The sequence below is a fragment of the Ovis canadensis genome, chromosome 25, assembly GCF_042477335.2.
Source record: "Ovis canadensis isolate MfBH-ARS-UI-01 breed Bighorn chromosome 25, ARS-UI_OviCan_v2, whole genome shotgun sequence".
Taxonomy (NCBI): Eukaryota; Metazoa; Chordata; class Mammalia; order Artiodactyla; family Bovidae; genus Ovis; species Ovis canadensis.
Genome location: NC_091269.1, coordinates 42,173,768 through 42,188,171, shown reverse-complemented (window position 1 = coordinate 42,188,171; position 14,404 = coordinate 42,173,768). Strand labels below are relative to the sequence as shown.

Sequence of the window (14,404 nt, the reverse complement as noted above, 5' to 3'; positions counted from 1 at the left end):
CCAAAGTGCCCTTGGGGCTCCATTTGTTTGGGGTCTAACTCATTCATCCAGACCTGTTCTACTTAAATTCTCCCTTTTATCTTAGTGTGTCCTTATACACAAACTTAAATGCTTTCCACTTGATTTTGAAACCAAGTCAGAACTATTCTACTTTGCTTTCAAGGCTTTTCAAAATCATCTGGTTCCGCTCTTGTCCAGTTAGGTCAGTCTCCTCACTGTCATCTAAAAATATTACTCTGCCAGCATCTGTACTTTTATACGAACATATTGAGTTGACCTGGCCTAAAAGGACCTGTCCCTCTGCCTACTTCTTCTGTCTTTTCTCTTATCTTTCCTCATCTGTTGTCCCATGTTCCTCACATAGCCAAGTATTTGCAGTTCCCTGAAAACATTAGTCTCTGGGTCTTTCCACTTGCTTTCCTCTTCCACCTTAAGTTTTCTCAACTGAAGTGGCACCTCCAGCATTAACACTTCCTTCATCCTGCCCTTCAGGCCAAATATCAATCTTCCTTTGAGCTGCTGTTGCATTCCATGCATACTTCTGTTACAGCCCTTATTACACAGTACTGCAATGTTTTGATCATATGTTTGATTGCTCTATTAGACTGTGAGCTGCCCTCTTAGAATAGTTTTACACTTGGTTTCAAAACAAGGTCCCTGACGTCCAGTAGCTCCCAATTGTTTTGTACTCTCAATGAGTCACTTTAGTAACTCAGTAGCAATTTGTTGAATGAATAAATGATTTAAATTTCTACTTAACTTCTTCTTTCTTCAAGGTTCAGCTAAAATTCCCTTATGTCTCTGGAGTCTTCTTTGACCTATCTAGTCCTCCAGCCCTTCATTGTCCTATAAAAATTAGGGTGAATTCTTTATTGTCATTTTTATTGTAATATAGTATATTTACATGTAATGTTAGTTTCAGGTGTACAGCAAAGTGAATCAGTTTATATATATATATATATCAGTTATATATATATATATATATATCAGTTTTTATGTATATATCTCTCCACTCTTTTTTTAGATTCTTTCGAGAGTATTGAGTAGAGTTAGGATGATTTCTTTAATTGAGGTTGCAAGTTCCTTGAGAGCAGGGGCACATGTTTATATTGCCTCTGTCATTGTATTGGTCACAGTGCTGGGTTTCGAGTAAAAGCTAGGTATGTATACTTGGTTTCTGATTAGAGTTATATAAACTTTATATGTAGGAAAATAATTTTCATTGAATATTCAAAGTAATATTCCTTGAATATTCATTGGAAGGACTGATGCTGAAGCTCCAATACTTTGGCCACCTGATGCAAAGAGCTGACTCATTGGAAAAGACCTTCATGCTGAGAAAAATTGAAGGCAAAATGAGGAGGGGATGGTAGAGAATGAGATGGTTAGATAGCATCACTGACTCAATGGACATGAGTTTGAGCAGGGAAGGACAGGGAAGCCTGGCATGCTGCAGTCCATGGGGTTGCAAAGAGTTGGATACAACTTGGCGACTGAACAACATCAAAAACAGTCTACTTAGACAATCGTAAGTTTTTTCTTAACATTAATATGATTACTGTGATGAATTCAGAAAATACTTAATGAATACATATTAGTTTCCTGCCATCAAACCAGTGGCTGGGATATAGACATGAATGCTGTCACTATGGAAGTTGTGTACATTTCTTTCACTCTTAAATTTGTAAATATTTAATTGGTTGACTAAGTAGTTTCTGAGTAAACACCATATTACTTTGTTTTGGGGGGAATGAGTATTTTTCACTCATTCTCCTGAGTGATTTTTCTCACAAGAGCCCCGAGTGTTTTTTTGTGTTTGAGATTGTCATGATTAAGAATGGGGAGGATGAGTCTTGAGTGACCTGGTCTAATTTTTTTGAAAGGATCCAATCTATGTCCAGAAACTAGTGGAATGGATAGAACTAGTCTAAGTAAGCCGTATCTGTGCCATAACTTGAGTGCTCACCAGCTTACTTAGACTGACCAGATGCCACTGAGTGGTATCCATCATGGTGCTATGATGACATCTTGCCAGCATCACTGACCAGAGTCTCAGGGAGTGTCATCAGGCATGCGTAGAGAAGGGTAGACACTTAATCTGTTATGCTGTTCCAACCCTTTGCCACATCTTAGGCCAATTGTCTCACTCCTGATTGAAATCTAAGTCGAGTTTCTTGTTTTCCTGTTTCTTTATCCATTAGTATACTCATAGTCTAGTGACTAATGAATTACGCATGACTACTGTAGGCTAGAAGCTATGCTTGGTGCTCAAGACACTCCTTTCCTCAAGGAGGTCAGTTGTTTAACTAGATAGTAACATGTATATGCCATTGTAGAAATAGTATTGAGTATTGCCTTATGTTGACTCTGAAAAGCAGAATTCAATATATAAATGTGTTTTTAGACTAGAATTCCTTTAATCAATAAGCATACATGATTTAAAATATTATTAATAATACAAGTGCTATTACTGCCCTATAATATGATTATTTTGCAAAAAAGATGATACCCTGCTTACATACCTAGAATAAATCAAAAAGTATATAATAAATACATGTAAAATAAACTTTAAATTGATCTTTACCAATTTTATTGTATCTTTATCCTATCACACTTTTTCTATTATTTTGCTTTTTTTGTTAAATTAAAAACTACTGTAGGTATTTGTTGAATATAGATCATAAAGACTTTTTTTTAAGCTATAGGCTGTAGGCCTGTGCTAATACCATGGTCATTAGCCACATGTGGACACTTGGAATGTGGCCAGTGCAACTGAGGAACTGAATTCTTAATTGTATTTAACCTTAATTAATTTAAGTGTAAAAGCTGATACTCAATTCAATTCTGATAGAACTTTCAAATATGTTTGGAACAACTTGGATCTTACAGTATAGTCTTTCAACTGTATATTTTTTGAACTCTAAATGCACATTAAGTATTTCCTAGAAAAATTTATCATCCATACTGAGATATGCTGTAAGTACAGAATTCACATTAGATTTTGAAGCCCTAGTATGACAAAAGGAATATAAAATGTCTTATTAATAATTTCCATATTGATTACATGTTGAAATGGTAGTATTTTTTAAAGTATAGTGATTGAATAATATAGTTTTAAAAATCAGCTTTACCCCGTTATTTTATTTTTAAAAAATTTGAAAAAAAAAATTTGACTATTAGAAAATTTTAAATTGCACATGTCTAATATTATACTTCCATTGGACAGTGTGCTTTAAACTCTGTTTTTCTCAAAGGGAGTATATAATCTTTGAAACCACATACTTGAAAGATAAAATTAGAAGGATCACAATAGATGGAAAGTAATTACCAAGTGTTACTAATGGGACATTTTTACCTTACTTGAGGTGGTGGAATTCCTACCACTATGCAATCCAACTGTACTCTGGTTCCTTCTGGAACTTCTCTGCTCCGTAACTTTTGTGTGAACCGGGGAGGTTGCCCCAGAGGTTCTTCATAGTACAAAGAAGAAGGAGAGGACCCTGGGGTGGTGTCTCCACTGGCCGCCTCACCAGCAGCCTGCTCAGCTTCACGCCTCTTAGCTTCCTGCTGTTCCAGCGCATGGTTCACTTCATTATCCCTGGTATCTGCAGGGATAGGTATGGGAACCGAAGATCTTTCTCTTCTTTCTGATAGATCTGGGAAACTGGAGCTGTTTTCCTGAATAACTTGGTTTTGCGATTCCAATTTACTCTTGTGGTTTTTGCAGGCACGAGGTCTAATCCTTTTGGAGCTATGGGCTTTGAAAAGGGATGAGAGCTCTTCAATGAAATCGGCAGCCTTATTTAAGAATACTTTTTTGGACTGGGCTTCAGAAGTGTACTGTGGCCTTTTTGTCTCCTGGAGGCTCTCTTTAGAGTTGGTAGGGCTTCGAGAGTTATCCTGGCAGAAATTAGGGTCAAAACTTGATATAGATGAGTGTTTCGTCTGATCAGAAGAAAAACGTTTTCTAGCTTGAGCTTCATCTGCTTTCTCCAGAGGGTCATAATTGATTGCCAATCTTGCCAGATTGACACTTTCATCTAATTCTTCTTGGCTCAGAAAGGCTGAAAGATCTGGAAGGTCATCTTGGCCTCCTCCACCTTCAGCAGCTCCAGAAGAACCCCCAAAATGGAAAGGGTTGGAGGAAGGCTCTGCTCGACTCCTTTCATTGTTTCCCCGATGCCTAGTTTCAGCCAAATAGCTTTCTCTCAGAAGCTGAGATATGGAAGTAGAAGCTTCTAGGCTGTCGTCTTGCATGCTGTCATAAAATAGCAATAATGACAAAATGTTTAGATTATTTCTAAAGAATAATAGGTCTGTATTGATTATAGACTGATAGATACTTAAGAACTTAAACCTTAAAATTAAAATTACCTAATTTTGATAACTTTCACAAAGTTTAAAGACTTCTCACATTGTAAAATGAAGAGGAACTGAATGAGGTTTCCCTGAAACTGGAAATAAAAGCATGGGTGATTATCACTTTATTAAATTAATCTTTAAATATGAGTTCAATTTTGAAAGCTATGCTATAACTATAGAGACATTAAATATAGTTTCTAAGCACAATTTTGATAATATCTATAAAGGGCTTTTAGTTTTAGAGTACTTTCTCATACACAGAGATTTTCTCTCCATCCTTTCCCCTTTCCCCTGAATGTAATAAAATAACAGAAATTAAAAGATTTTGATAAAATAATCTTGTTATTGAAAAATAAAAACTTGATCTAGCTCATGAAAATAAATAATGTTTTTATGACTAGAAACTAATTGTTTAAATTCAGTGTTGTTTGTAGGCTCAATCTGCTCTTGAAAACTATAGTGATTTAGCTTTTTCAAATAAGGTATAATTAATTAATTTCTATAAGAGTGTGAGTACACCTAGGTTTAAAAAAAATCTCTTAAATTAACATTGATGAAAAGGGGATATGGAAGACAGGGAAGTGGGGTTCAATACAGGACACTTTTCACTGTATACCATTTTCTTACTTTTAAATTGTAATTATATGAATATGTTATAATCAATTATATAGTCACATAAGTTATATGAATATATTTATTCAAAAATAAATAATTTGTAAAGTGTTATAAAAATAGTACAGTAACTTTCATTCAGTATAGTAACTTTAGCTCAGTCCCCAGGGCTAGAAGTTTGGGTAATGCAAACCACTGTCATATTATTGTCATCCATTTTATTCACTCAGACGTTTACTAGACGGCTAGCAAGCTTGTGACCCATCATAGGCTGTTACTCCTCTCTTTCCTCTGTAAGAGATGTAGCCAACTAATTACAGTATTCTTCCCACTGACCTTCACTTTTTAAAGTCTCCATTCCCTCAGCCACCACCACCCAATCAGAGCTGGTAATGGAGATGAAGCCTGTTTGCCATTCTTGGCTACTGCGTGCTACTATTTGCCATTCTTGGCCACTGTGTGCCTTGTGCTGGAAAGGTGGAGAGGAAAGTAATATCCTGAATATTTTCGGGCTTTAACATTCTAGGACAAATTTTATTTCAGTTAATTTCTCTTCCTTCTTTTATATGACTGCCTCACTTATAAGTAAAAATATTTGTAATACCACAATATATCACAAGTAGGGCTTCCTAGGGACTGCCCTACTTCTCACACTTTTAGAATGCTACTTAAAACTAACTTCTAAATTGACAAGGTAGGCAGTCACCTTGAGAGGACAATTAGAGATGGTTGAAAGGATGACCTACAGGAAAATATTTTTCCATCTGCTAGCCACAGGCTGAGATTGACACCACTGGAGCCACTTGTTTGGGTAAAGTTTATTGTGCCTCAAAAAAAGATTAATTGAGGGACTTCCCTGGTGGTCCAGCAGCTAAGATTCCATGCTCCCAATGCAGGGGGCCTGGGTTTGATCCCTGGTCAGGGAACTAGATCCCACATGCTGCAGCTAAGAGCCGGCACAGTCAAATAAATGAATATGTACCTTAAAAAAGATTAATTGAAAATGCAGAGGGGTTGGATGGGTATAAAGATTTATCTACAAAGATATTCCTCATAGTATGGATGATAATATTAAAAAAGTGGAACCATGGCCAATAAAAATTAGTTAAATTATGATATACTCATTAAATAGAACTATATGGCTGTATTAAATTTTGAAGAACACTGAAGGATACACAAAATAGTATATAATAATGTAATTGAGAGCCCAGCAGAAAATTTGTCACTTTGTACATTTACTTTGTAGAGGAACAGTTAAAGACATTAAAATAAGGTACAAAATACTATTTGAAAATGTGATTAATATACTGATTGAAAATCCTTTCCATTTGTAAATCAACTATCCCATTAACCTAGTTTGAGTTTATGTATACATTTAAATATGAGAAGAAAAATTAAGTGACTTATAACTCAGGATGTCCCCTCTATTAGTTGGACATTACTGTATATTGTGTTTTAATGTGACTTTGTCTTTAACTGTTTAGTTTAAGATGGCTTTTATCTTGGGAAAACATGGATTGAGCATTGGCTATGAAATCAGATAAATCTGTTTTCATATTCTAGCTTCATCTCTTAGGTGTTGTGTGACTTTGAGAAAATTACCTAACTTCTCATCTGTGAAACATGGATAGTATCTATTTCCCAGGGAAATGAGGATTAATAACATTATGAATGCAAATCTCTTAACAGGGCCAACCACTCTGGTGAGCGTTCAACTGATGTTAGTAAAAAGATAATACTTAGGTAAAAGGTGATGTTAATGTTGAAGAACTTCCAAAAAGTTTATATTTATGGTGCAAATACAGAATAAAATACTCATATAAGTAATTACTGCTCTCTATAACTATTTTTTTTTCTTTTTTAATGAAAAGGAGCCAATTAAGGTGTAAATGTGTACCTGTTCTGATGTTTAGTCACGAGAAATCATTATAACAAAAATTCCAAGTGTTCAAAATTAAGGATTTCTTTAATGTTTGAATGTAGCATTTGTTACCTAACACTTTGGTTCAAATCCTAATCCTGACAGTTCCTAGCTTTTTAAATTCAAGAAAATTACTTAACCTCTATAAGCCTCAGTGTGCTTGTTTGTAAAACAGGGATAATAATATAGCCATCTCATAGGCTGATGGGTTATTAAATGTGCTTGGCATTTAGTAAACAGTCAATATAGGGTACTTACTATTATTTATTATTATTTAACAACTGTGGCCACATACCATGATAAGAAATGGAAGTAGAACTAGTGACATGACTTGATGCAAGGGCACACTTTGAAGAGAAACTGAACTCTAATCTATAGTTAACTTAGCATATCTATACTCCATTGAAATAGTCTCATGAACAAACTATGCTGCCTTCAGATCTTTGTACATAACTTTGCTCAGGCTGCTCCCTGTCTTCATGCCTTTTGCTATCTTATTGGCCCAAGTTCTATACAATCTTCAGCTCTTAGCTGAGGCATGGCCTTAAGATTTCTTCTTTTCCCTGAATTGGGTCCCTGTCCAATATGCTCCCCAAATTCACTGTCTTAACCCTCAAACACAGCCCTTATTTCAGTATATATTTGCCTATTTACTGTTACCTCACTTTGTTTTGTATACCATCATCTCTGTGCGTGCACAGCATATATAAGGTAATCAAAAAGTATCTGTTGAATTATTTTGTTCATTAAAACTTCCTACTAAATCTATTGTTTTTAAGTTGCAGGCTAAAGTAAGACAGATAAATAGAAATATTTACAGAGGAAATTTATAGACACAAAGGAAACGTATAGACTGGTGAAAGCAGTAGGAAATTCAAGTGACTTTCAAATAAAAATGTATTTATGGAGGATAAAATAACTGGAATTATGTGTTTTTTTATACCAGAAGTATCAAAGAACATCTGATTATAATAAAAAAACTGGTTTTGAATCTCAAGTCCAACACTAAATAATTTTGCTATCTTGAGCAAGTTACTTAATGTGTCTGAATCTCAGTTATCCTCATCTATCAAATGGGGTAATAACAATTTCATCTCAATTAGTTCTTAGGTGGAAATATATATATAAATTGTTAAACTGATAGATACTACCTAAAATAGGAAATATGAACATGTATTACTTTCTGTTTCAAGCATTAATTTTAAAACTATCTGTATAAAATTAATACTTTTAAGAAACCTAAAAGCTATGGATAACCCTGCTTGCATTTATTCATCCAATAAATATTAATTGAGCATTTACTATATGCCAGGCACTGTTCTAGGCCCTGAGGATTCATCAGTGAACAAAAGACAAAGTCCTTGCCCTCATGGAGTTGACATTCTAGTGGAGAATATATAAATGTTAAGAAGAAAAATAAAGTAGGGCAAGGGAATAGAGAATGATGGGGTAGAGAAGAAGACGCGCTATTTAGGTGAGGGATATCAGGCAAAGCTTATCATGCAGTGGAGAAGTTAGCCACATGACCATTAGGGAGGCAGAATATTCCTGACTGGGGAGCAGTAAGTGTCAAGGCCAGGGAAGGTGAATGTTTGGTGTGTTTGAGTCAAGCCCAGTGTTCCAGGAGGTGAGTCATAAAGAAGAGTAGAGGGCTAGGGCATGTGAAGGCTTTCAGACCATAGGAAAGACTTTGAGTTTTATTAAACATGTGAATGGGACACCACTGTAAAGTTTTTTGAAGCAGATAATATGGTTTTGACAAAGTTCAACTGTGGCTGCTATGCAAAGAATGCAAGAAATGATGCTAGTTGGGAATCAATGAGTGGTATCAGCTGGAGGTAGCGAGAAATGGTCAGATTTGAGGTATCTTTTGAAAATAGAGCTAGTATGATCTGCTGATGGATTGAAAGTGGAATAGAAGAGAAAGAACAGAGTCAAGAGTGTACTAGAATACAAGAGTCTAGTATTTGTAGCCTAAACAACTAGGTGAATGGTGGAATCATTTACTGGAATGAGGAAGAAGCAGGTTTTAAGAAGCGTTCTCTTGGACATTTCATTTGACAGATGTTAAAGTTCTCTTAGACATTTCAACTGATGTCTTCAGAGTGCTAAACATTGGACATTGCTTCCTTCTTTCTGCTGCTTATGAAGTTGAAGCAGATATTCTGCCATTTTCAAAATAAGAATCAGTAAATATCCTTGGAAACAGATTGTGGTTTTGATGAAATAGTCTTAGGTTTGAAATGAGGCAATTAATGTGGTATCAAGACCAACTTCAGTAAATCATGTAAATTAACTTAGCCACATAGAATGCTTACTGAATGTTCTTCACTTTATTTTGCTAAATATCTCTATTTTTTTCCCCCTATGAATTTTCCTGAAAAAGAGATCTCACCTCAGGACTTGCTTAAAATTTAAGAGTCTGGTTTATAAAAACAAAACTTAATGCTGATACCTTTGGACATATTTCTCAAGTCTTATTAATGCAACAATATTCTTCTGTAGGTTCTAAGACTACCTTATCGTTAGAAATATCATGAGTTATTAGTTCATCTTTTGGTTATAATATGGATGTTTAAAGAGGGGCTTTGATAAAGAATTCGCAAAACCTTATATGAAGTAATTTCAATTCAAACATGGTTACTGAAGTTTTCTGGCTATGAAGTATTCTTAGATATTAAGTGAAAAAGCAAATCTGGTACTAAAAGAAAGAAAGAAAGTGAAGTCGCTCAGTTGTGTCCGACTCTTTGCAACCCCATGGACTGTAGCCTACCAGGCTCCTCCATCCATGGGATTCTCCAGGTAAGAATACTGGAGTGGGTTGCCATTTCCTTCTCCAGGGGATCTTCCCAACCCAGGGATTGAACCCGGGTCTCCTGCATTGCAGGCAGATGCTTTACCCTCTAGATCAACACAAAAACAACCTAATATGTAACAGTTAACTTTGCCTAGAACAGGAAAAGATAGATGTCTTTAAGTAACTCATCTCCAAGCGGAGGATGAACAGAATTACCCTGCTTACCTCATAGGGTTTGTTTATGAAAGAACTTAATTTTTTTAAAAGGTAATTTTTTAATTTTTATTTTAAAAGTCTGTATTGATTTTGTTACAATATTACTTCTGTTTTATGGTTTTTTTTTTTTTTTTTTGGCCACAAGGCATATGGGATCTGACCAGGGACTGAACCCACCCTCACTGTGTTGGAAGGCGAAGTCTTAACCACTGGACTACCAGGGAATTCTCTGTGAAAGACCTTTAGGCATGTAGAACACTATACAAAATTAAGGTAATCCTTTGCACTAGTATAAAGGATGCAGAAACCAAAGCCCAAAGTTAGTATTTAATCTGAAATATTGAAAAAAAAGTAGTGTAGAAGTAAATTCTATGACCCATGGAAAGGTTAATGGAAGCCAAGTCAGAAGGCTTCAGGATTCTAGGGTGACTACCAAACTCTTCACAAAAATTGAAGGGTTCACCATTCATGATGAACTTAGTTCTTATATAGAACATCTCAAATAAGAAAACTTTGTCAATTCTAATTAACTCAAAGATTCATTTTAAGTAAGAAAAATTAGAAAAAAATTTAAACATTTTCGACTTTCTTCAGTCTCCTAATACTTGTGTCAATTTCCCTTAGGTGGTTAAGGATTTGAAAAGCGATAACTTCCTTAATTGACATATTTGCTAGATTGGGAAAGGAACAAGTACCCCAAATAGGTTTGTGATCTCAAGATCTAGTTGGAATTCAAGCCCTTGGTGGGAAGGCTCTGCTGGGCCCATCCCAGACCGTGGGGTGCACCGTGACTCCAAGTGGAGGTCTCTGTAACACATGTAGTCTGTACAGAGCTTGTCAAGGTGACTCTGATTATACATGAGCTCTAAGAGTTCTTTAGTAATTGCAGGTAAATAGTCACACCAACTGTTGTGCCCACCAAAAATGTAGTTGCTAAACACACATTCCTAAATTACTCAACAGACCATTTTGTCAGTACCTGGGTTGTTCCCTTTAAGCAAAAGCACGGTGCCATCACAGTTCTAGAGCTCTTTGTTAGCTGTAAAGCACCATAGAAATTTAAGAAAATATCTCTGTGGTGTTTGATCCTTCTGTATCTCTTAAGAGAGGGAACAAGCTTAAAAAAATCTTTTCATTTTTTATCTTGTTATAGGCAATAACACCACACAATAAGCAATGCCTTCGTCAAATCTCAATGTCAATGAAGGCAACTAATTATTCTGGGGTTGGCAGTCTCATTCATCTTATATTTTCATGTTAATGAGCTGAGTTCATTACTCCTATTGTGTGTACGAGTTAACTGTCAAAAAAATCTAGCTGTCACCTTTTCATATATTAACTTTAGTCCATTAAAGATCTTTCACAGTGAAACCCAATTTACCTGCAGTCTCATTTCTTCAAAAGTAAATTTGAAAATTCATCTCTATAAATTCCAAAACCTAGTCAGGATACAAACTCATTTAATTTCTTGTGTCCATGAATTGTGGTTCTGAGTCTGTTCCACTGAATATGTGCCTTTGGAAGCACCTTGAGCTGGAAAGTGTATTCTGTTATACAATAGATGTATTAAAGTCTGGAATAGAGTCTTATTCAAAATTATAGACATATAGGACACTAGGGCTTTGATACATTGTCTCAAGTTCCAATAGCATTAGCCATATTCTATAAGTGGGAATACAGACAAACCTCCAGAATTTGGATAATGTCCAACTGTTTGTTTCATAGTCCATTATTATAAGATTCTGTAATGTTTATAATTTTGTCTCCTGACAAAGTTAGTGTGCATATATTTCAGATTTCATGAGATGGTCTTGATTTGAAATAGTTTACATATTGTCAAATTGTATATCAGACAGCTTATATTAATTTTTGTTTAAAAATATGTTTATTATAGCTATAAGTCTGGATATTCTAGTTTTGTAGAAAAGGATGATATGTATTTTATGTGAAGTTAAGAGTTATTATTAAGGAGAGGCTAAAAAGTTATAACAAATTTTTAATTTAGACCTTGTAGAATTCATTTTCTCATTACCAGTATGAAAGTAGTTGAATCATATTTTTTTTGAGAAAGGAAACTGGTTATCTGTTTTATTTCTATCAAACTGATTGATGCTAGTATCTTAAACAAGTATGAGTAAAAAGAAAAAAATTTGTTGATAAGATAGTAAAATTTCTTAGCACTCTTACTGTAATGTTCACTTTTGGGAAATGGAAATACAGATTTACTCATGTTCTCCTTTTCTTTGCTTACACGATTATTAAAAAATAATTCAAGTTGTGCATCTAATTACTGCTAATAGTGCAATGTACCAGGCCAAACACTTGCCACTGACTGTCAAGCGTCTTTCTGCTGCAGCTGAAAAGAGAGGGAGGGAGGGAGGGAGAGAGAGAGAGAGAGAGAGAGAGAGAGAGAGAGAGAAAGGAGAGAAAGAAAGAGCAATGTCCTTTGAGCAAGACTTTCTGCAGCTGTTGTGTACATTAATCCAGGGAGCAGATCTCCCAGCGCTAAATATAGCAAGCATATCCTTTTACATGATAAAAAAATGTTAAATGAAAGTCTTTAACTATGGAGTCATATTATTTTAAGTTTGATTTCCATTAAAAAGGAAATTGGCATTGCACACATATTCTCCATACAAACACCATTATTTTAATAAAAGAATGTATGGAAAATGCCAATGATACACACGTCACGACTTCCTCTGTTGAGATATTTTCCCTTAGGACCCGAGTGGGCTGTGATCTCTGAGGGTCTCATCAACCCCCTGTAAAATCTGACCATGTAGAAGACTTTATTTTTCATGTAATTTTGTGTCCCATCGTACATAATTAAGAAGTTAGCTTCGGTTTCATTCCACACAACAGAAATTAGGTCTCTGAAATCCCCCCTTTCCCATTGTCAGTTTCTTGTTATCAAAACACACTCGAGAACTTAAATCTGGATATTACCTTTCTTTTTTTAGTTGACCCAGATGAGGATGTCCAACCCAGGCACTCCACTGTGATGATAATTATCCAAGGAGAACGTTTAGATGAAAGCCCAGGAGAAAAAGAAAATTCTTCACGCCCTTGGAAATAGAGAGTAGCCGTCCATAGAGAGTGAGGAGTTAACCTTAGTTTCAGTGAAGATGGCTGTTAGAAGCTGGACAACCTGTCACCACCGGAGCCAGAGCATTTGTCAGCTCACAGGTCCCAAGTTATTTTGAGCTGCATAAACCATGTGCCTGTGAAACATTCCACCTGATTGGGTAGGAGAGCACTGAGCAAAGGGATTCCACAGCAGGCCAGCACCTATGGGCGGTGGGGGTCAATCAGTTTTCCCACCTATAGAATTTCGCTTACAGCTAGCGGCCCAAGTTGTTTATTGATTTATGTTTAGAATTAACACTGGATTCATGATAGCACATTCAAAGAAAACGGCATTCTTTTTGAAATATTTCAAAATTCTTAATTTTTAAGAGAATTAAACTAAATTCATGGGAAATTTACTCTCATTTAATCACTGAGCCATTTTAGGAAATTTGGCTGTGAAAAGCCAGCATGAAGGTGAGGTCTAACATTTTAAAGCTGAGAGATCTTTCTTTTTTTTGTTGTCCAAAAGCTTAGCAAAAGCAGACGATAACTAACATTAAAAGTTGGTAACTAGAGATCCCAGAAAAAATGGAGAGGAAAAAGCCATCAGTCTGAGAATAAACCTGGTAACAAATTAGTTTGAACAAACTTTTTCAGAAAAAAAATACTCAAGTACTGTTTAAAAGTCTAAATTACTGTATAATATAATATATTACAACTTCTGTTCATCGATTACTATCCTGGAATAATTTTTTTGTATATTATTTTGAAAAGGTCTATGCCAGATTTCTTCTTTCACAAGTATTACTGAACGAGAAAAAGAATCCTTAACCAAACCAACATCTGCTGAAAAACCTACTTTGTCAAGGATAGGCTCTTTGATATGATTTCATACTTGTTCAGAATATGAATTTGAAAAAATTGAAAAAAAAATTTAGCCCCATTATTTCAATCTCGGTGGAAGCCTAGGTCTTGAAAATTCAGATAAATAAATTCAGTTGTTTCTTAAAAGGGTCATTCTTAGATTTGGGTAGCATAAAATACATTGGTTTAAACCTACCTTTCTTAAATCACCAACTACTTGCAGAATTTCTTCCTGTTCATTCATTCAGCAAATATTTATCTAATTAATGCCTACTAGGTACCAGGTACTGGGTATAAAGCAGTGCTCAGTTGTGTCCAACTCTTTGCGACCCCATGGACTGTAGCCTCCCAGGCTCCTCTGTCCATGGAAAATATACTGATTCTTGACCTCATGGTATTTACTAAGAGATTTGGGGGTATTTTTTTTTTTTTTACCTTTTTCAGTCACCTTGAAGCTCTATAATATACTGAATAGACTTAAAATTTGTTTAGTATGATCAAATCAGAAGCTTCACTACACCTTTTGTTAAAGAACTTTGAAATTACATGAAATGTAATGA

General features: G+C 35.2%; 1 protein-coding gene across 1 annotated transcript in view; it reads right to left on the bottom strand.

Moving 5' to 3' along the window:
• MYPN (myopalladin) overlaps positions 1 to 13,117 on the bottom strand; it is a 93,316-nt gene extending 80,199 nt beyond the window's left edge. The window contains exons 1-2 of the mRNA XM_069571807.1: positions 12,858 to 13,117; positions 3,356 to 4,258 (exon numbers count right to left, since the gene is read on the bottom strand). Of these exons, the coding sequence (XP_069427908.1) occupies positions 3,356 to 4,257 (902 nt within the window). The 5' untranslated portion in view covers position 4,258; positions 12,858 to 13,117. The remainder of the gene's footprint in view (positions 1 to 3,355; positions 4,259 to 12,857) is intronic.
• Positions 13,118 to 14,404: the final 1,287 nt, after the last annotated feature.